We start from the raw sequence: 23,821 nt of genomic DNA on the forward strand, positions 1-23,821 counted from the left end.
AAAAAAAAAAAAAAAAAAAAAATCTTTCAACCGCAAATCCTTAATTTTTGGCTCATGTGTGCTCATATCACTTAGGGAGGACAGGCACTGATGATAAAGCAGATGGGACTGAAGTTTATGCAACATAAGCAAAAAATAATCTAGTCTAAAATGGAAACCCTTTATTTGTCATGAGAAAACAATTTAGGCTTCATTAGAGAAAATACATGATGTGAATGAATGCCTTCAAATTTGTTAGTTATATGATGGCACAAAGACTATCTGTGTCTGAACCGAAATAATTAAAAAATGTTTAGCACTTGTGTGTAGACATATTCACTAAGCATAGTAGGTTATTTTGTTTAATAAAAACCAATACGATAGAGAGACTTTTCTAGGACTGCTGATGTCCCAAATTATCATCAGAAGGTTTGAGTACAAAGCTGAGAGTCTGACTTCCACGGAGGGAAGAAGGATGGTGAAAGAGTTGGGTACACAGGCACGGATTCACAAGTGCTCTCACTTTGTGTTCTAGGAACAGGATCTTCTCTCACAGTTTATCTTACTGGCAGGCTTGTTCTTAATGCCAGTGGCCCTGCCCTTTTGGTTTTTCTCCAGAATGGGCTCCTGGGAAAAAGATTTATGGTCAACTAGTACAACAATTTTAAAGGTCTGCATGTGGTGAAAAGATTCAATAGATTAAAAGGAAGTCCTTGATCAAACAGAGAGGAGAGCAATGTGTTTTATGAATGCCTACTAGGTGCCAGACGTGGTGTTCTACCAACATGCTGAATTTAATTCTGACAACTCTGCATTAAATGGATGCTCATATTCCCATTCTAAGATAAGGAACTAGGCCCTGACAACTTAAGTTACTCATCGGCAGTCATGCCCTTGGCAAGTGACAGAGCTCAGTGGTTTCCAAATGTCACTCTAAGATCTGGTACTTGCCCAACAGAATGCTCATTGGTCCTTGTCAAAGTCAAAGTGTACATGGACCATGCAGTGAGATTTTTTTTTAAAAAAACTATACGTATTCCTTTAGAAAATTCTTTTATTCTGAGATTATGCTCTTTTTCACTGAAGTGAAAATGTCTTAAAAAATAAAAATATATATTGATGGGAAATTCCTTGATAATGTTCTTTACCTGGCAAAATAAGGAGTTAGTAACCCTAGGTCGGTGTCCCAGGTATTTTTTGAAATTTTACTGAGTCATAAAATCCCAAGGCATGGAAATGTTCAGCGTAGCTGGACTTGAACCCAGGCATTCAAATACTGTTTTGTTTTTATCATGCTGCTTTCCGTATGCTCAAATGGATTTAGACTATTCTGAAGGCACATAGGAGTAAATGTTTTAGACTCTAGAACAGCACTGTCCAATAGAATATTTCTTCAACATTCTATTTATGCAACAGAATATTCTGCAACACTCTTTCTTGGTGCTGTCTAATATGCTATCCACTAGCTAAACACACACACACACATACACACACACACACATACACACACACACACACATACAACAATCCACAAAAACAAAACTATCTTGGTGGTTATAACAAATTCGATTTGAAGTTCTGTAAGTACAAAAGAAAAAATGAATTTTGAAACATGAAAATATGAGATCTGCATGTAGTTTTGTTCTCCCTTGGGAGCAAAACAATGAGTTAAAAATTTTGTACGTGGGATAATTCATGACATTTATTGGGAGACAAAGTCATTTACTGAATTGGTGAAATGATTTCTTGTCATATCACAACCTTCCATATTTATAGAGGGGTGAGCAGTTATTCTTTTTCTTTCTGCTCTTAAGCTGCCTGTGTCTAAAGAGAGGGTTACAGGAATTGACACATTATATATGTTTAGATACAACTTTCAAGTATTCAATGTCAGCAAATTTTTCTTGACCCAAGTTAGGAAAAACCATAAAGTCTCAAGGCAATTAACAGTAGGTGGACACAAAGCCTGGGAGATGCTGCAGTGGGCAGATGGAATAATTGGGGATGTTTCCTCAGTGAACCTGGGAAATCATACCACAAATTACCAGGAATCTGAGAGCAAAGCCCAGTGGTTGATATTCCTTATTTGGTTTTCTAAAGAAAAACCACGGGTCTGCTTGATGCTTTCTTTCTGTTTATTTATAAAGCACATCTTTAGATGATTCATATTGCAAGGGCTTAGACAGAATGATTTAGTAATACTCACTGAAATATCTTATCTCAAGAAACCCATCACATAAATGTTCCAGCAGTGTGACTGTTTTTCCTTATATGGCTCAGAAAACAGTAAAGGAGACATTGAGAACAATTCATTAAGAAGCTAAGACTGATAAGCAAAAGTAAATATTTAAAGTGATTGATGTGTAAGTGAAAACAAGTATTTATATAGGAATCTCAGTGTTGGCTGGAAACATCTCCTTTTCTATCAAGAATTTTAAAAAATTAAATAAAGACAAGAATGCATGCTCCAAACAATTTTGTTTTGTCTTATTTTCATGGATCTACGGTGTCTTCAAATGATACTCTGGCATGGAGTAGGTGCTACTGATATTTTCTAAATGAGTAAAACAATGACAGTATTCAAAAATGCACATCAATTGATACACACCTTTATTTAGAATGTGGAAAACATGTATTGGTTATCTCCAATAGAAGTCAACTTTCTTCTTCTCAGCCTGCCACCATAGGCCCCACTGTTAAGATTTAAAGTTCAGGCTGTGCATAGGGATTCTTGCCTGTAATTTCAGCACTTTGGGAGGCCAAAGCAGGAGTACTGCTTGAGCTCAGGAATTCGAGACCAACCTGGGCAACATAGCAAGACCTCATTTCTGCTAAAAATTTTAAAAAATTAGCCGGGAGTGGTGGCATACCCCTGTGTTTGGGCTACTAGGGAGACTGAGGTGGGAGAATCACTTGAGCCCAGGAGCTCAAGGCTGCAGTGAGCTGTGATTACATTGCTGCACTCCAGCCTGGGCAACAGAGTGAGACTCTGTCTCAAAAAAAAAAAAAAAAAAAAACAGATTTAAAGTTCAAAATATTTCTATTTTACCATACACTGGAGCATGGTTTTGATTTTAGTTTTCTTTAATATACAGAGGGAAGAGGGTTGAGATAAAGTGAGAGTATACTAGTATACCTCTAGGTACAATATCCACAGTTGGATGAACCAGTATCTCTCCTGCAGTGGCCATTTGCCTCTTAAAATTTCAAGAGGCAGGAAGAATCAGTAATTTTCAACTATGGGTCCTTCATCTAGGGACCATGTTGCATTGAGAGCACTATCCAGGTTACTGGACTAGTTTTTTTTATTTCAAAATGGTCTTCAAACTTTCCTTATTTTAGTTTATTTCACACATAATTTGCTCTTAGAGATTGCATTCTTTTGGTATGCACTGAAAAACAGGCTAATCTTCCTTGACTGAGACCAATTCAAGTTTACTTTCTTCTGGCAGGAATTCAATGTCTCATAGGATTGTGGAATAATTGCTCTTGTTATTAAACTACCCCTTCTCCCTGTATTTTTTTTTTAAAGAAAGGAGATATTATCCTTTGAAATGTATTAAATCTGAGGTACAAGCATAATTATATAATCATTATTTATAAGTTTAAACAATTCAAAGTCACACTCTTTCTCTTATATACAGGAGTGAGAAAAACTCACATGATTTTCTTTAGAATTTTTTCTTTTTTCACATTTAAACAATTTACAAGTGAGTTCAGTCTTTAATCCTAGCACTTTGGGAGGCCAAGGTGGAAGGATCACTTGAGGTCAGGTCGAGACCAGCCTGGCCAACATGGTGAAACCCCATCTCTACTAAAGATACAAAAAAAATTAGCCAGGCACGGTGGCGGGCACCTGTAATTCCAGCTACTCAGGAAGCTGAGGCAGGAGAATTGCTTGAACCCAGGAGGTGGAGGATGCACTGAGCTGAGACTGTGCCACTGCATTCCAACCTGAGCAAGAGAGTGAGACTCTATCTCAAAACAAACAAAAAAAGTGAGGGCATATACTGAGGAACATAGTGGGTATAAAGGAAATCTAGAAAATAAAATGGTATGCTAAATATTAGCACAAAGTCCTAGAGTTAGAATTGCAGCAGCCTTATCATAGAAACAATGAATTACATATATGTTTGGTCAGTTTTCACTTCTTTTTCCCTCTGCTTTAACAACTTTTTATGACTAACATTTATCCCTCCATATCTCCTAAGACTTTAGTATGTATCTATTACTTTGGTAGCAATAACCAAGATATATTACTACATATAACTCAATTAATTCGTTATTTTAAAGGTTAGAGCACTGGCAACGATACTCAGAGGTGCTGACACCATCTCACTATAGTAACGCATTAAAATCAATACTTTATTTTTACCCTGTGGCATGAACAACATTACCATTTAAAATGTCTAAACATCAGGATTTCATTTTTATGATTTTTTGAAAGTATGAGATTAGGAATATAAAATGCCTACTCAGCTAATATTTTAAATCCCCCTGTTCAAGGATTGAAGAAACATGTTTAGCTAATTTACCAGACTTATTTTACAATTCATGAAACTCCTATTTTTTAAAATCAGAAATAAAACTACCTAAGTGATTGAAAAAAATGGCACCAAATAAAGCAGAATTTTTAAACAAAAAGATAGTAAAAAGGTATTCTAGTAGCAGATGACTTTAGCATATTTTGCTGATAAACTTCTTGAGATTTAATAGCTAGTATTAATGTCTGCATCAATACTCCGAATAATACTAGTAACAGTGGCCAGCACACAACAATCGAAGAAAAAGCCTGGTCTATCGAGATCATTACCAAAATAATATCACATTTTATAATAAAAGATTTTGGCTACCTGGGATCCTAACAGAATTAAGAAAAAGATAAATTCTCTACTCTAGAGCACATCAGAAAGCTCACAGCTTTGAAACTGTTATTTTTTTCCTCCTAACAAAATTCTCTCACAGAGTCTCACATAGAGATCTGATTTATCTCTAATCATTTTTTTTTTTTTTTTCTTGAGGCAGGGTCTCACTCTGTCATTCAGGCTGGAGTACAGTGGTGGGATCATGCTTCACTACAACCTCAACATCCTGGGCTCAAGTGATCCTCCCACTTCAGCCTCCCAAGTAGCTGGGACTACAGGCGCCCACCACCATGCCCAGCTAATTTTTGTATTTTTTGTAGAGACAGGGTTTCAACATGTTGCTCAAGTTGGTCTCGAACTCCTCAGCTCAAGCCATCTGCCTGCCTTGACCTCCCAAAGTGCTAGGATTACAGATGTGAGCCACCGCACCTAGCCTGATTTAGCTCTAATTCTTCAGATATGAATAAACACCCAATCCAAGGATTTTCAAACTTTCTCAGTACGCGGTGCCCTTAATATCTCATTTTTTTTTATAACAGCAACACATTGGCCAAAAGAAATAACTAATAGTTCCAATTATTAAATAGTTAAGTCCAAATAATTTAATAAGGTTTTGTTCTAACAATTTAGCAGCCACTGAGCACTATGTCAATTTCTCATTTTGGAATGAGATTGGACATTGGCTCGCTTCTTTTTGTTGCACATTGATTTCTGCTCAGCACTTGATTTTTATCCAACAATTGCTCAAAACCCAATTTTGCAAAGATATGGTGTCACAGAAAGGAATATCGTGGTCTTGATTGGAAACTGGGAACTATTTCAAGCTATTAGTTTTCCAGGTGGTTGACACATGTTTTTGTGTTTTTCTTGAAAATTTAAAATAACGCTTGCACCCACGTGCATTCCCTCTGCTGTCTCAGGACATGTTTTGAGAATCCTGGCCCTAGTCCCATCACTCCTACACCACAGGGTGAGGGGTGAGGATACCTCCCCAGTTGGGAACAACCCAGGAACTGGGGAAGAGATGATTTGACCATGGTAGCTTTCTTTGTGTGGTTAATGGAAGAAGGCTTTCAAGATAGCAAATTAATATGCTTTTGAAATGTTTACACTTGATCTTAGCCAAAAGGCCAAGAAGCGATGAAATGTTCATTAGTGTAATATTACCTTGCAATCTAGCTAAGAGATGACTACAAACTTTTCATGTACATCCAGTGAGAATCAGAACCTTTGTAATGCAACGTCTTTTTATTTATATTCTTCCTAGTAAGACTAGGGAAGATTAATAATCTGGAATAAAAGATACAAATAGACATAAAGCGAATTCTTCTTCCTTTTTCAAACCCAGGACTGGAAGCAATACTACCCTTATACTTAGTAGGCAAAAGAAGTAGAGAGGAGTGGCTATGACTGAAAACACACATTAGAGGCCCAAGAAGTGGTGAGGGACTTGTTAATTGCTAAAGAAAGGGCAGTAGTTTGAGATGGGGGTAGGGAGAGTATTATCCACTAGCTGAGAAAATGTCCCAATGGGGCACCCCAAAGGCCTGATCAATGAAGTCTGATATATCTGTATAGTGCTTGGGGATAACTTAGCTAGATTCCCAAGTATGCCCAGGTTTTTATGGTATATCAAGTCTACTCACTTCCTCCTCACTGGCCCTCTGAATGCATTCACCCCACCCCATATTCTGTGTGTAGAAGCAATGTATATAAATGTGAGTGAAGAGACGATTGGATCATCTTTGCATCCTATGTGTTGGTGTTAATTCAACAAAGGATGGGGAATACAGGGTCAGTTATCCAGGTGAACTGAGTATTTCTTAAAACTTAAGTAGTTTGACAGGTAACTTATATTCAATAAATTCATAGTTTTGTGACTTAATTCTACTTATCTTGTCACTTGTAATTCTCCTCTTAATCTTTGAAATGTATCATATCTTTGTGTGCTGCCAAATACAGATACTATATTACTGGATGATGTGAAACAACAGAAGTGATTGTTATTCAGATGCTGAAATATTAAGATGACAAAAATATTGTCTATTTACACTGTAATTTTCATCATGTTTCTTCATGATGTCACTTGGGCAACCTTTTGTTATCTAGTTGTTTCTACTGTTACAAAAAATTTTTACTATTAATGGTAATTCAAATTTACTTTCATGTATTTATTTATTAGACTTATGCTAGTACTTAACATTTTTCTTTTTCTTACTTTTCTTAAGAATTAAGTTGCTACTGCATCATCTATATTTAACAAACTGTGATGGTCTCTGAGCAGAAGTGATCAGGAACTTCTCTTCTGCCTTGTATGAGCAAATTTTTTAAGATTCTGAGTTTAGCCTAGTGCTCTATACTTGTATACATTCTCTAAGAGTTGGCTATATATTTACTTTGTACCTCTTTGACCTTTTATTTTATTCTTAATCAAATTTTCATACTGCTATGTATTTCACTGGTTTAATGAATTTGGTCAACAGTTACTTCTGTTTCTCAGCAGTTTTTGCTGTAGTAGCATACAGTACTTTGTTTACAATGGCATTATCAAAATTATGTGCTCCTAGAAATAATCAAAAAAAAATTTTTTTTCCAAAAGATTAAGCTCCCTGGACATTGGCTTTCTAATCTGTAAAATGGCATAACAATGTCGCTATCAAAAGGACTGTGAGTATATCAAATAAGATAGCTGGTGTGAAAATACTTGGGAAAGTTGATGATATACACACACCATGTCTGTTATGATTATTATTACCACCATCTTTATCTGCTTTGCCATTTCATTGGTTTCTATTTATAGAGGACAAGATGACGATATCCTATCTACTAGAGGGGATTATTTTCCTTCTTCTCACTTTTGCAATATAGTAAATAGTTATATTTAAACTTAAAGAGTATTTAAAGGTTTTCCAAAACAGTTCAATTAAATAGATAACCACAAATCTTCATTTTAAATACCTTTTCATTAGGTACCTATCCTCATTAGGTACTGTTTGTGTTTGAAATTTCTAAGAAAATTTCTCAATAGGAAAGCTTTACTAGAACAATTAATATGAAATCATCAAGTAATTAAATATATCATAACATCATTCTCTATAAAGCACAGTTGAATTACAGACATCAGACAGTCTTCATAGCATTATTGTGAAATAGGTAAGGTAAGAAAATTAAAGTTTACACATGGCCATATAAGAATTCATATTAAGAGAAGGCATAGTCCTTTATGGTGGAAGATATGTGTAGTGTCAGATTAAATGTTGAAATATTTATTCTATTTACTTTTCTTTCTGCATAAACTTAATCTCCTTGGTAGAAAGAATGCTTTCTAGGAGTTGGTGTCAAAGGAACATCTTACTGCTCCAATGTAAATATCCAAGGAGAATGGAAAAGCTAAACATGTGAACACATTATTTTTCAGCAACATATAGAGTTGACTCATGGTCTGATTAAACTCATCTTTCTATCTGAGTCTGATCAGATAAAGAACTCTTGAGACACACAGCAAAATGAGGTCATCCTTGCAAGTTTGATTTTGAAATTTCATATTTATGAAATGCTGTAAGGTTTTCATAAAATATATGTATATATTTAATATTTACTAACTGGAGTAGAATGCATGAAAGAAATGATCTATCCAAAACTCAGTTTACTACAATTTAAAAAGGTAGAACACATAACTACATAAATGGACTCCACTAACTCACTGTGAGTTTTCCTCTTTCTTTTATCAGTACCAAGGTTGACTCACCCTTGATGAAGTTGCATTAGATGACTTTCAGTTCGGTCATTTGCCTATTTAACATCGTTTATTGTTATCCATGGGGCTGGTCAGTATTCTACTCACCTCTACCTTGTTCCCTTTTATGATCTGCATAGTCGATTTTTTAAGCCTTTCCCTTTCTTCTCAAGCTGCCCCATCCCTCTCTCCTCTGGCTATTGATGGCTACACCTTCTACTTTTACATTCATTCATTTGGAGATGGAGGAGTAAAATGTTTGGAGAATTTATGGCTAATATCTCTTAACATTTTACTCCTCCATCTCTAAATTTACATTTCCCTTTTTTACTGTTCTCCTCCTCCTCCTTCTCTCTTCTTCTTCTTCTTGTCTTCTCTCTTCTTCCTTTTTTTCTTCTCTCTTCTTCTTCTCCTTCTCTCTCTCTCTCTCTCTTTTTTTTCCCCAGACACAGTCTTGTCTTGCTCTGTCACCCAGGCTGGAGTGCAGTGGCATGATCATAGCTCACTGCAACCTTGAACTCCTGGGCTCAACCAATCCTCCTACCTCAGTCTCGGACTAAAGGCACATGCCACCACAGCCAGCTAATTTTTTAGATTTTTTGTAAGGACAAGGTCTCACTATGTTGCCCAGGCAGGTCTTCTTTGTCCTTCCTAAAGAATACAGTTCTGGTATTTACTACTTTTCCAAGGATAGCCTCCTTACTCTGGCTTATGATCACATTTTTGTCAGCAACTACAGCTCCATCTTTAACCCTTTTTTCCCCTTGAATTTTTAGTCTCTTTCTATCTCGTGGAGCCTTCCCTCAGCTCAAGTATCCTGAATTCATAAAAATTCTGCTTGAACCTAATTCTCTGTCAGGAAACCTTAGTTCTCTCTTCCTCCTCCACCCATCAGCCTTTTGAAGAGATGCCTGGGTTTGCTCACATTTCCACTTCAATTCATTCCTTAGCCCAGGGGCTCCTAATGCTATTACCTGAATACAACGCTCCACTCAACTGTCATTCAAAAACCTAGTAATTATAGAAGGTAACTGTTCTCATTTCTCCTGGTTCTCTGGACTGTTATTTCTGTTTGCTGTTCCAGTATTTAACTGTTGTCTTGTTTACCCTAGGCTTATCACTTACAAGCCAATTCATCACCTGTTATCTGCTGTGTTTTCTACTCGCTTCCCTTTGTCCCTCATGTCCACGTCACCAGGTACATAGTCATTCATGGTCAAAAATCAGCATTCTCTTTGATTCTCCTTCTCCACTGGCTGTTCCCCAACATACAGACATACATCACACACACACACACACACACACACACACACACACACACACACAGAACCATTCTATAAGCCTCTTGCATCTAAGCCAACTCTGCTCCACTGCCATCACTCCCTTGATCTAGGTCTTCATCATATTTAGCCTGCCTTACTTCTGTGAATTTCAACACGAAATACTTCCCTGTAGTCACTTTGCTATGCAATCATTCAACAATAGAGTAATCAAGATGCAATAAAAACAAGAATATGATCATGCCAAAACTCAGCTAAAAACCTCTGTGACTCTCAGGTCCCATAGACTATATTTGAAATTTTCTTCTCTTTTGCCAGGTTTCACTATTCACATCAAGCAGATTGTCATTCCTTAGTTCAGCCATAATTTTCCATGCCTCACATTTAGTAAATGCTATTCCCTTAGCCCGGTATTTTCTGTACTTTTCCCTTGGGTAGAAAACTGTCCATCTCCTCTCTATGTTCCTGCAGTACATTGTAAATGCCTCAAGGATTGTGCTCACCATATTTTATAACAATGACCTAAAATGCCAGACCTTACTGCTCCACAGATTGAGAGCTTTAAATACACCATATTTGCTCAAGAAGCATTCTCATTATGTGTGTATGAATAAATAAGTGTCATGAATTTCAAATCTAAGAAAGTGAGATAAAAATAATGTAGAAATAGGGTCACTAGGAATAGAAAGTTGTTTAGAGATGAAGAAGGGTAGACGTCAATAATACAACTGCTAAAATAGCAACCACAGTTTGTAAAAATGAGTGAAATATAATTTCATTTCTAGAACCCCATGTAGACCTACTGCAATACCCTGATGCTCTGCTAGATGGCAGGAATAACACTAGACACTCAGGGGTCCCATACAGACTAATTCTTATAAGATAAACTGCAGCCTGTTGTGAGTTTTTGAGACGAGTGTCATGAAAAGATGGTGAATGTTACTGGACAAATGTATAGACCAAGAAAGAAAGATGAAGATCAATTCTATACAGAGGCAGATGTGCCACAAATGATAGTATAGGTATTGAGTGAGAATAAAGACCTATGTAGAAAAACATGCACAATACCACAAGAATGAAATGCACTGAGAAAATGAGCTAGTGATGGTATATGATCTGCAAACCTGCTTGTCAGTTTTCACTGTTTTTCAAGCTTTACTATGTCTTAAATGATATTCAAGTCTCTCTAACGTTTTCTGTGCTTGCCTCTATTGATCCTTACAAATTGGCTTAATTTCGGCAAAGTTCCACAAAGATTTCTTAAATGATCCGGCAAACCAGTGCTAACATCTGTACATACATCAATTGAAATATATTCAAAATGCTATACAGTCTGTTTCACAGGACTTTTCAAATGTAGTTGAAAGCTTTTCAAATATTAGAAAATATCCATGTAGGTAGGTAGCTAAAACTCAGGTTCTACATAAATATAAGGTAATGAGTTAAGTGTTAGTTTCCATTAAAAATTTAATTCTCAGTTTTCCTAGAAAGTGTATTTTCTGGGAAAATAAATACATGAGTGTGGGTGTGTATGTGTGTGTGTGTGTGTTAATCAAGAGTGACAGTGCACTGAAGTTAAATCTACCATTCATTTCTAGCTTGTATAATTTTATTCATATTCTTTCTATATTGGAGAAGAGTGATACAGTTGAACAAAAGTCAATTAGTTTTATTACATCATCAGCTCTAGATATAAATTTACTTGGTTTTCTCTCTCTTTGCCTACCCTTGTACTTACATATCACTGGCAATGGAGGAGTTCCGGGACATAGACTTTGGAGAGAGGTCATAATCGCTGTCAGATCGATACAGGAAGGACTCCCGGCGTTGACTGTGGACAAAATTTGCTTGGAGAATTAGCCCAGATCCTGGGCTGGTCATGGGATCCAAGGGACTCCGTCCCGCAGATGTGCCATTGTCCACATCAAAACTGTAAAGGAAGGAGAAGGAATTATGTTGCTGTGAACATTCACATGTTCATATTTTCACAAAGCATTTAGCTTCAACTGAGGAATTGACAGTGGAATTAGCAGGAATCAAAATTACAGCTGATTTCTGCCATAAGAATATGATAATATTGGAATACATAAAAGAAAAACACATTGACTTCACATTCTTGTTTTCCTGGATACTGTTGTTAACTGACCGGATATAAGATACAGGTTTTTCCAAACTCAACTTCAGTTAAACGGGAAACATTCTGCAAAAATTAATCTTCTAAGTACAAAATTCCTTTCGGAAAATAACAAACACACAGTAATTCATTAAATATTTGAATTTTATTCAACAAATGCCCATTTTGTGCCTAATGCTGTTCTCCCAAACCTGGGCTCCTCCCCCACACTCCTACCCTACTACATCCATCCAAGCATTAATTTCCATTGTACCCACTTCCTTCCATCCCTACTACCAATATTTTAGATTCAGGTCTCCATCAAATTTCATCTATATTATTATAACAACCTTTATATTAGTGTCTTGAATCCATTTTCCAGTGTCATTCTTCAGTTTAAAACTCTTCAGTAACTTACTATTGCTCTCAGGATGAAGTCAAAATTTCTTTGCTAGACTGCCAGTCTAACCATCTGCTCTCAATTACAATTAGTCGCCCTCCCAGCCTCAACTTGCAGCCCTCATCCACTGGGGACTTCATGCCCAACTCATATTGAGGCACCATCTCCTTGTCACAGGCTATCACCTCCTGCTCCCCTAAATAATCAAATCTCCTTTCCCCTGCCTAATTGTCACTCAACCTTGAGACTTTGCCTGCACCTGAAAGGCTGCCCTGGTATATCAGAATTTTGTGAAAGGCCCTTTCTCTATGCTCCCAAGACACTTTCCCACTCCCTAATGACAGAATTTACAATGAATTGAAAATGTTTTTCACCCAGGAGCTCTCTACGAATGGAGACTCAGCGTATTCTTGGCTCTTTGAAAACTGTGCCCAAGTGTCTTGAGTAAATGATTAAATGAATAAAAGGCACTGTGCTCAGCAATACGTATTTCAGAGCTGGGAAAAAAATAACTACACACACAGTTCTTAACGTCATAGTCCTTATAATCTAGATAAACTTTCCACAAAGAACCTTTCTAGTGAAACATCAACCAGTATTAAAATAAAGTCAACTTTCATGTGTTCTTAGGAGAGGAGGGTGAGAGCTTATGATAGCCCAGCAGGTGTGTGGTTTTAAAGAAAAAATTGTTGAATGAATAAATAAACACGTGCATTCAAGTTTTGCTGTCATTAACATTTTCCCCATTAGAAGCTTTATCCAAACTATTAACTAGCTAAATGTAAAACATTCCTTTATTTTCTTTATTGGAGTCATTAATAAATAGAGTTGTGACTCTAAGATTGGAAGATGTTTCATGGATCACTTTGAATCTATGATCAAATAACAGTGGCTCCAAAATAATCCATCAAGTAAAGAGAAGAGGAAAAACTCACTATCTCGAGCAGTTGTAAATATGTTTTTCCAACTTAAAATTTTCTTAGAATTGTGTCACTTTATAGATGTATTGATTTGGTTCAGGAGGGACAATGAGAGATTATCTAGTTGAACAGACTCACTTTACAGAGGAGGATACCAGGTCCTAGAAAAGTTAATTGACCAGTTGCTGAGCTAACTATATTATCATTGATTGTTCCTAAAGGCTTTCCAGCTACACTGCATGATTATATAAGCCACAAATATATGTGACACCCAAACAAGGGCCTCTGTTTCACCAGAATAGGATAGGCACATATGTATGTGGGACCTTGTCAATTCCCAGGAAGACTGGAAGGGGAGGATGGTCTCTAATCATTCAATAGACATACATTAGGGATCTTCAGCAAACTCTCCTTGGATATACTTAAAAAGGCATTTATTAAGCACCTACTATGAGTGCATTAAGATACAAAAATAAAGGATGAATGATTAACTCAGGCTGGGATATCTGAGAAGTTTTCATGAAGAGTAGTACTTAAGAAGGTTTTTGAAGGTATTGTATTTAGTATACAACTGGAAGACATTAAAAACTTCTGAATAGTGGGGGTTTGGCAAAGTAGATTTCTCTTCTAAGAAGACAGTCATAGCAGCTTTTCAATATGAGGAGGACCTACTAATGTGAATACCTATAGAAATGTTTATGTTTATTTCCCTTTAATATTATTCTTTAATAATATTCTTTTTGCTACATTTTAAAAAAGAAAATACCCTCATACAGAAGTGTGAGTTTTGGTTTAGTCTTTTTCAATTCAATTGAATAAATACCAAATTTGTAGAAATCAGTAATATTTTTTCTTTAATTACAATTTTTCCAATTAAATTAGGCAAGTCAACTTACAGAGAGACTTCACTATAAGTTTTGAAACAAATATTGCTAAATATCTTAAGTCATTTAGATATTTAAGATATTTTTAAATCTTAAAACTTTTAAGCCACAATATTACCACTAAAACCAAAACATTTATTAATAGGTCAGAAAGTGCTTGATATGAGATATTCCGGGGGCTTTAATATTTTTCTTTGTATACTATAATATAAAAATTTGTCCACTAGATGGAGATCATTTTCTTAAACAAAGAAACTCTATTTTCCACTGAAGGGTTAAATAACCTTAAAGGCCTAAATTATTTCTTAGGGTCTCACGAAAATAACCCTTTAAATGGCATCCAAAAAACAAAGTTCACAATGTATACTAAGTAATTGTCAATATTGATACAATTACATTAATCTAATATCAGTATTAGCTTTACAAACATTGAGAATGAAGATCTAAAAATAATGACTGATATTTTATTGGACTTTTATTTAAAGAAAAAATACTTGAGAGGATTTAATTGAATTTCCATAACAAATCACTGACTACTTATTGTGTTGGAATAAAGTAACATGAGCATGATTAACAGTCTGAGGTTTCACTCTAAATTTTGGCACCGCAAGTATTCTCAGAATACGGTTTGTTTTGGGAAGTGAACCTAGGGTCTGAGTTCATTTGCATAATTGATTCCCATTATATTAAATGCTCTTATGATCAAAATTAGTTATCAAGAAAAGGTAATATTACGGAGAATCTCTAGTCTGAAGTATCAGCAAATGTCAGTATTAGTGAATGACTTTATAGAAAAAGAGACTTTGTATTTTGAAATATTCATTGAATAAACTTTTAAATTACATCCTATGTCCTTAGATCAGCACTTTAATAAGTATAGATATACTAAACATTGTCCTTTTCTACAAAGCACTAAAGTCTAGTTAAGGTAACAGAACATCAAGCAACCAGAGAAAATAAAAGCAACAAAACAGGTGGCATCTGTATTAAATAGTATATAAATACTAAAACATGAAATTGTATTATATAGGCAATCAGACTATGTGATGTAGACAATGAATGTAAAGGGAATTTAAGAAGTTGCAGGATGTACACCTTTGAAGGAGACTTAAAAAATGTCCAGCCAGAGTAGAGCTGGGGTTAGGTGTGGAGGCCACCCATCAAAAGTGAAGCCACAAGAACAAACCCAAGAAGGAATGAGTAAGGCATGTATATAAAACAGGACATTTAGTGTCTGGCTCAATTTGAGGCTTGGTATTAAAGAATAGTGGGGACCTATAAAAATGGCAGTTCTGTACAGTTCAACCTATCAGGTAGGGCTGGATGTGTTTATGGCAAGCTGGGTCAAGGAGTGTCAGCAGAAGTTTGTTATAAAGACTTATGTGGAAACGCACAAATCAACTTTTAACACTGAAATCTCAGGGGAGTAAGATGGGGACGACTAGTATTTGTTGAAATAAACATATTGCTTTTGCAACAAACAAGGTAGAAAACAGAGTAGAGGCTGAGCACAGTAGCTCATGCCTGTAATCCCAACACTTTGGAGGCACACATGGGAGGATCACTTGAGTTCAGGAGTTCAAGGTTACAGTGACTATGATCGTGTAACTGCACTCCAATCTAGGTGACAGCATGACTCTGTCTCAAAAAAAAAAAAAAAAAAGAAAAGAAAGCAAGAAAGACAAAAAAACAGAGTAAAGAAAAAGGAGAAAAATAAATTTTTAACTACAAGAGGACCCCCAAAAAGGCTTGTTCATTAAATACTTCAAATATTAGAACTAGGGGGTTTGCCTTGAGAGAGGGAGGTTAGTTGTGGATTTTAAAAGGCAGTACATTTTTACTCGGTAGGTAGTAAGTTAACTGAGAATTAGACTACTTACTTAACTTTCTGAAAGTTAGCCTGATTAGTCAGTTTGGGCTGAAATTATAGATGGCTTCAAATAAGCTACTTATTTTTGAAACATAATTTTATCAACAGTCCACATCGTGGTATTATGAATAAAACAAGAAGGTGATGAAGGATAAGGTAGCCCTAACCTTAGATGCTGGTATCAGAATGATCAGTTGTGAATTTTCCAAAGACATTCTTCAGAAAACACTTAGATGTGGTGAATTCTCTTTTGACTCATAGCCAATTAGATGGAGCCCAAGCAAAAACCTAGTGGAAGTTCGAAAAAGTAACTAAAGGATTGGGGAGAGTAAAAATAACCAAATTTAATGATGATGGTGGCAATAATAATAATGTTCATAATAATAAAACTTCTGGAGCACCTTCCACATTCCAGGCACTGTGCTTTGCACATATTATCTTATTTAATCCTCAAAATAACCCTTTGAAGTAGGCACTGTATTTTCCATTTGACCATGGGGACCCTGAGGCATAGACAAACGACTCTATGTAAAGTAGTATGCTCAAGTTCATAAGTGGGTTTTAAACTCAAGCTGTCTGATTCTAACGCTGGGGAGAATAGACTCTGTTTACACCTCTGTTATGAAGTTTCCTATTAATCATTAAAAAAAAAATACAGGAACACCTTTTAGCTTCCTCACCTACATGGAACTTCTGAAAATAACATTCTGATTAACTTATAGGTGACACATGCAAAGGCTAATTCTGAGACTAAATTTGCATATGGGGCTGGGTGTGGTGGCTCACCTCTGTAATCCCAGCACTTTAGGAAGCCAAGACTGGTGAATTGCTTGAGCCCAGGAGTTCAGGGCCAGCCTGGGCAACATGGTGAAACACCATCTTTACAAAAAATTTTAAAATTACCTGGGTGTGGTGGTGCTTACCTGTAGTCCCAGTTACCCCAGAGGCAGAGGCAGGAGGATCACCTGAACTTAGGAGGTCAAGGCTGCAGTGAGCCATGATTATGTCACTACACTCCAGTCTGGGTGACAGAGCGAGACTCTGTCTCAAAAAAAAAGTTTTCATATGACCCAACATTTTGGAATTTGCCAAATCCCCAGATTTTTCCAATTCTAAACGTAAAAAGTCTTTGCTGTAACCCATTTGGTGGGTTTCTTTACAGCATTTGAGATTTCATTTGGAATTAGGGAAGGGTCAGTGGGTCTGCAAAAGGGCTTAGCAAATGGAACTAAGTGAGGTGCTTTCTTGTTCCACATGTTTGCTTCCCTTAATGCAATTTAAGAATGCACACAATTCTTAAAACAGATAACTTTTGCCAGAAGGCAGTTTTGGAGGAGGAATGACATAGCTGTATTTGTCATTATGTATATTGTCATATACGAGGGGGCAGTAAGAGTAATGACCAGCTGGCCTGCTGTATTCAGAAGTGTTAAAGAATGTGTGTGGCTAGCACTACTCATGATCATTTACTGCACAGACCCATCCTTTTCTATGGAACCAGCCCCCTACAAGAAACAAAGAGAAATTGGACAAACTGACCAATGAACAAATACTCCAAGTTCTCCACACTGTTCCATTTCAGTGGAATTATTGGATGGTAATACAGTTTCAATCTACCTTTCCTCCACGTTCTCAACTGCTCCCATACTTTGTGTCTACTGACCTTGTAATTGTTTGTCTACTGAAGGTCATTTCTCATCTTTTCGGCCTTTTGCTAGATACTGCTTCCCTAGTTTAAATCTTTTTCAATTTATTTTTGACCATGATATGGGCCCTCTCCTGAGCCTGCTACTGTGCTGAGTAAATAGCTCTCCTCATCTAGCCTAGACATTGGGACCTTATACTCAGCACTGATCCCCTAGTATGAAGCCCAAAGGGGGTGGGGCAATGAGGGCCTCAGTGGAGCAACTACTAAGGAACCCCTATCAATAGCAGCCTCCATTACCGAAGCATCTATGAAGGCAACTCACAGCGAAGATCTTGCTGAATGCCGCTGGGAACCCTGGGCCATCACTAAAGCCAGGACCATCTGAGAGCTGCCTTTTTAGCTACGTGTTAAGAACAATGGCAGATAGACCTACCAAAAATGTTCCTGTTAATATGTTTATTTAGGAGTTAGAAAACACGGGTTAAATTTGAAATCTTGGTTCAGCCACTTCCTATTTGCATGCTCTAAGGCACGTTACTGTACCTTTCTAGGCTTTCACTGCTGATAAAGATAATTACAGTACCTAGCTCTAGGGCCATTACAAGGATTAGAAGAGAAAATGTTTGGAAAGCATTTACCACATTGCCTGGCAGCTAGTACGCTCCCATTATTTAGCAGCTATTGTTTTTCACTTTTATTACTCTTTATCTTCCAGGGGGATCTTCATCTAGGTTATTCTCTTTAACTTTACTTGAACACATGACTTTGGGCAGAACCTAAAGGGAGAGATGAAAGGGGAAGAGAACTGAAGGCCAAATCACCTGAATCAGCCCTTGCAATCAATGAGGTGGCAGATGCTGGAGCCAGATTGCTCTAAAAGTTTCAGCTGCTTTTATGTCTCCACCCAACTCCATAATTCCAGTGTGCTAACATTCGGGGAGGGTGGAGACTGCTGATTTTTTTCTAGATATTCCTCACTGAGGAGAAAGAATAATTTCCTACCAGGAAGTGTGGAAGGTTTGAAGGTCCCAACAACCTAGGTGGGGCTCCAGCTGAATATAATGAGCAGAAACAGTCCGTCAGATCTCAGGTCTCCAGACACAGGGTGTAGCTTGTGGACCTCAGGTCACAATTTTACTGCTGTTTATATCCCTGCACTCCACTCTCCCCTGTGTATTGTAGTTCATGCTGTTGGCTACACATTGGAACCCATCTGGATGCTTTGCCACTCACGGGGAGGGGAGGCTTACCCTTGAGCTTAAGGGGAGAGTAACGGGAACTGGATGATTACATACATTTTTTCCCTCTTTATGATAGTAAATATTTTACCCACTGTTAACCAATATCACAAGTTTATGAAACTCATTTATAATCAATGCCAGTGATACTTCTCTACTGAAAATTTCCCTGCAGGTCAAATAGCTTCTCTGGAGTAAACAAAATAATGATTTGCAAAATTCACCATTTTAATATTTACTTTTTTCTGACTATGGAGATGAGACTGTAGAAACTAGCATTTTACAGTGATATGCACAGATGGCAATCTTTCCCAATCAATCATAAAACTGCATATTAAATTTAAGTAGGATACCCTGAGAAGGCATGATATTTAGCCATTTTACAAGATTACACAGCTAAATCATACTACACATGTTTTAGCTTGCATAATATATACATTTGCACAGAGTTAAGATATTTAAGAACAGACACATTTTACCTTTTGTTTTCACAGATGATTTTTATAAACAAAAGCCTGGGGCTGGGCATGGTGGCTCACACCTGTGATCCCAGCACTTTGGGAGGCTGAGGGGGGTGGTTTGCTTGAGCTCAGGAGTTCAAGACCAGCCTGGGCAACATGATGAAACCCTGTTTCTAAAAAAAAAAAAAAAAAAAAAAAAAAAAAAGCCAGGCATGATGGCACAAGCCTGTGGTGCTGAGGCAGGAGAATCACTTGAGCCCAGGAGGCTGAGGCTTTCAGTGAGTCTAGATCATGCCACTGCACTCCAGCCTGGGTAACACAGTGAGACCCTGTCATATACACATACACAAACACACACACACACACACAGGCACAAAGATGAAAGGTATATGCTTATTTATAAGTAAAACATTAGGTGATATCTAGAAATATATAACATACGTTTCTGGCTTGTCAGTGACACTCCCAAGTAACACAGGACAATAAAGAGATTCAAGATGGAAATGATAGCATGAGTTATCTGATGTCTGGACTGTAAATGAAAGAGGATAAGCTGGACTTGCTTAGCACACTTTTGACACAATGATGTGGTAAAAGGTCAATTTTTCTGAAAAGTATTTATTAGGCCAGTGTTATGGACTGAGTCTTGTTTCCCCCAGAATTCATATGTTGAAGCCCTAACCCCCCAATGAGGTTGAGGTTGAGGTTAAATCAATCTTGTTTCCTCCAGAATTCATATGTTAAATGAGGTCATATGGATGAGGCCCTAATCCAACAGGGCGGGTGTTCATATAAGAAAGGAGAGAGACACAAGGACATTCTCTCTTTACCACATGAGGACAAAGTGAGAAAGCAGCCATCTGCATGTAGGAAGAGAGCCCTCAACAGGAACCAAATCAGTCAATCTTGGTCTTGGACTTCCCAGCCTCCAGAATTGTGAGAACATTTCTGTTTAGGCCAACAGTCTAGGGTACTTCATTATGCAGCCTGAGTTGACTAAGACCACCAGAAAGCCCCAACCAAAAATTGTCTTATTTGAAGTTTATACATTACTTTTTAATGATTATTTTTAAGAAAAATTTTCTTAACTGAAACTCTCCCTAAGAAATCATCTCAAATTACTGCCAAGACCAATGCTATGAAATTTTCCCCCTAATTTTTCTTCTAGGTTTACAGCTTCAGGTCTTACAATTAAGTCTTTTGAGTTGAATTTTTGTGTATCATTTAAGATAAGGTTTAGTTTCATTCTTTTGCATGTGAATATCCAGTTTTCCCAATACCGTTTGTTCAAGACTTTTTTTTCTTCATTGTATATTCTGGGCATCCTTGTCAAAGATCAGTTAACTGTGTATGTTTGGATTTATTTCTCGGTTCTATTCTGTTCTATTGGTTTTATGTCTGTCTTCATGCCAGTACCACACTGTTTTGATTACTGTCACTTAGTAATATGTTTTGCAATCAGGAAGTCTGAGATCTCCAGATTTTTTGTTCTTTTTCAAGATAGTTTTGACTATTCACAGTCTTTTGTGGTTTCTTATGAATTTGAAGATTGCTTTTCTATTTCTATAAAAAATACCATTGGGATTTTGATAGAGATTGCATTGGCCAGTGTGGACATTTTAACAATATTAAGTTTTCTAATCCATGGAAGCATCAAAGCATAAGGAAAAAAAGGTAAAAACAGGCAAGGGAGACTATATCAAAATAAAATGTTTCTGCACAGCAAGGGAGAAAACACAGTGAAAAGACAATCTATAGATTAGGAGAAAATATTTGCAAACCATATGCCTGATATGGTGTTAATATCCGCAATACATAGGAGCTCCTACAACTCAATAGCAAAACCTCCCAAAACCCAGTTGAAACCCCTCAAAATTAAAAAACCCAATGAAAGAAATGGACATTTCTCCAAAGAAGACATACAAATGGTAAACAGCCATATGAAAAGATGCTCAACATCACTAATCATTAAGGAAATGCAAAGGAAAATCACAAGATATTGCTTCACTCCTGTTGGGCTGGCCATTATCTAAAAAAAAAAACTGTTGGCAAGGACATGCAGAAATTGGAATCCTTGTGCACTGATAGTGGGAATGTAAAGTGATGCCATTACTATAAAAAACAGTATGGAGGTTCTTCCAAAAATTAAAAATAGAACTACCATATGATCTACTAATCCAACTTCTGGGTATTTATCCAAAAAATTGAGATCAGCATGTCAAAGAGATATTTGCATTCCCATGTTCATTGATGTAGATTCACAATACTAAGATGTGGAAACAATCTAAATGTCCATCAATGAATGAACGGATTAAAACATGTGGTATATACATACAATGGAATATTATTTAGCCTTAAAAGAAGGATATCCTGTCATATGCTACAACATGGATGAATTTTGAGGACATTATGCCAAGTGAAATAAGTCAGTCACAGAAAGACAAATATTGCATGATCCCTCTTATATGAGGGATTTAAAGTAGTTGAACTCATAGAAGCAGGAAGTAGCATGGTAGTTGCTTGGCCTGGGGGGAGGGAGAAATGGAGAGCTGTTGTTCAATGTGTATCATTTCAATCACGCAAGATGAATAAATTCTAGAGATCTGCTGTACAACATTGTGCTAACAGCTAATAATAATGTAGTATACATTTAAAAATGTAAGAGGATAGATCTCATATTATGTGTCTTTGCTTTTACCACAATAAAGCAACTTTTACATAAAGGATCTCAAATGGCCCTAACATGAGGTTGTGGCATTTGGACTCCTGAGGCAAAGCCTGCAGTAGTAGTATGAGGTCCATATTTGCAGTAATTACCTAGAAATAATGAGCACTTCAAGTAGTAAACATATACATTCAACCAGAATATGTGCTGACAATGGGAAGTGGTAGTCATTTTTTTTTGTAGTCATTGGTAGGTCTTAATTTGTCTGGTAATTTCATGCAGGTGTCAATGTGACTGAGAATAAAACAAGTAGGGATTTATTTCTTCCCTTACATCCTGTTATCATATACTGACCACTAACTAAGAGTATGGAGGGAAGAGCAGACAAGCACATGCTCTCCAGGCCAGGCTGGACCTGAAAGTCAGTTGTAGCCCCATAGGACTAACTCAGTTTTATTTTTCTTGCACTGCTCACAGCAGGTTACTACCAATCTTTCACTTACTAAGACTACTTCTAAGATGCCATATTTCCAAAATGCACTCTTTCTCCAAATGTGGCTTCATCAAGCTAAAGTCCAAAGAGGAGTAGTGTCTTATTAACGAGGTAGGGCTCAAGATGGATTAAAGACCTAAATGTAAAACCTAAAGCTATAAAAACCCTGGAAGATAACCAGATAAATACCATTTTGAACACAGGAACTGGCCAAGATTTCATGATAAAAGTGCCAAAACCAACTGCAACAAAAGCAAAAATTGACAAATGGAACTTAATTAAACTAAAGAGTTTCTGCACAGGAAAACAACAACAACAACAACAACTATTAACAGAGAGTAAACAGATAACCTACAGAATGGGAGAAAATGCTTGTAAATTATATTACCTGACAAAGGTCTAATATCCAGAATCTACAAGGAAATTAAATAAATATTCAAGCAAAAACCAAACAGCCCCATTAAAAAGTGGGCAAAGGACATGAACACTTTTCAAAAGAAAGCATATGCTAGGAGCTTGGGAGCAAGATGGCCGAATAGGAACAGCTCCAGTCTCCAACTCCCAGCACGAGCGACTCAGAAGACAGGTGATTTCTGCATTTTCAGCTGAGGTACTGGGTTCATCTCACTAGGGAGTGCGGGATAGTCGGTGCTAGTCAGCTGCTACAGCCCAACCAGCGAGAGCTGAAGCAGGGCGAGGGTTTGCCTCACCTGGGAAGCGCAAGGGGGAAGGGAATCCTTTTTCCTAGCCAGGGGAACTGAGACACACAACACCTGGAAAATAGGGTAACTCCCACCCCAATACTGTGCTCTACCAAGGATCTTAGCAAACGGGCACAGCAGGAGATGATATCCCACACCTGGCCGGGAGGGTCCACGCCCATGGAGCCTCCCTCATTGCTAGTACAGCAGTCTGTGATCTCCCCGCAAGGCAGCAGTGAGGCTGGGGGAGGGGCGCCCGCCATTGCTGAGGCTTAAGTAGACAAACAAAGTAGCTGGGAAGCTCGAACTGGGTGGAGCTCACAGCAGCTCAAGGAGTCCTGCCTGGCTCTGTAGACTCCACCTCTGGGGACAGGGCACAGCTAAACAACAACAACAACAACAACAAAAAGCAGCTGAAACCTCTACAGATGCAAACGACTCTGTCTGACAGCTTTGAAGAGAGCAGTGGATCTCCCAACACGGAGGTTGAGATCTGAGAACAGACAGACTGCCTGCTCAAGTGGGTCCCTGACCCCTGAGTAGCCTAACTGGGAGACATCCCCCACTA

General features: G+C 37.3%; 1 protein-coding gene across 5 annotated transcripts in view; it reads right to left on the minus strand.

Annotated features, from left to right (window-relative positions):
- Positions 1-23,821, minus strand: part of PDE4D (phosphodiesterase 4D, cAMP-specific) — a 1,430,592-nt gene that overhangs the window by 230,180 nt on the left and 1,176,591 nt on the right. For all 5 annotated transcript variants that reach the window (XM_011998004.1, XM_011998011.1, XM_011998038.1 and 2 more), the window contains one exon: positions 11,599-11,790. In XM_011998004.1, the coding sequence (XP_011853394.1) occupies positions 11,599-11,790 (192 nt within the window). The remainder of the gene's footprint in view (positions 1-11,598; positions 11,791-23,821) is intronic.

The sequence above is a fragment of the Mandrillus leucophaeus genome, unplaced genomic scaffold (genome assembly GCF_000951045.1).
Source record: "Mandrillus leucophaeus isolate KB7577 unplaced genomic scaffold, Mleu.le_1.0 Scaffold1150, whole genome shotgun sequence".
NCBI lineage: Eukaryota > Metazoa > Chordata > Mammalia > Primates > Cercopithecidae > Mandrillus > Mandrillus leucophaeus.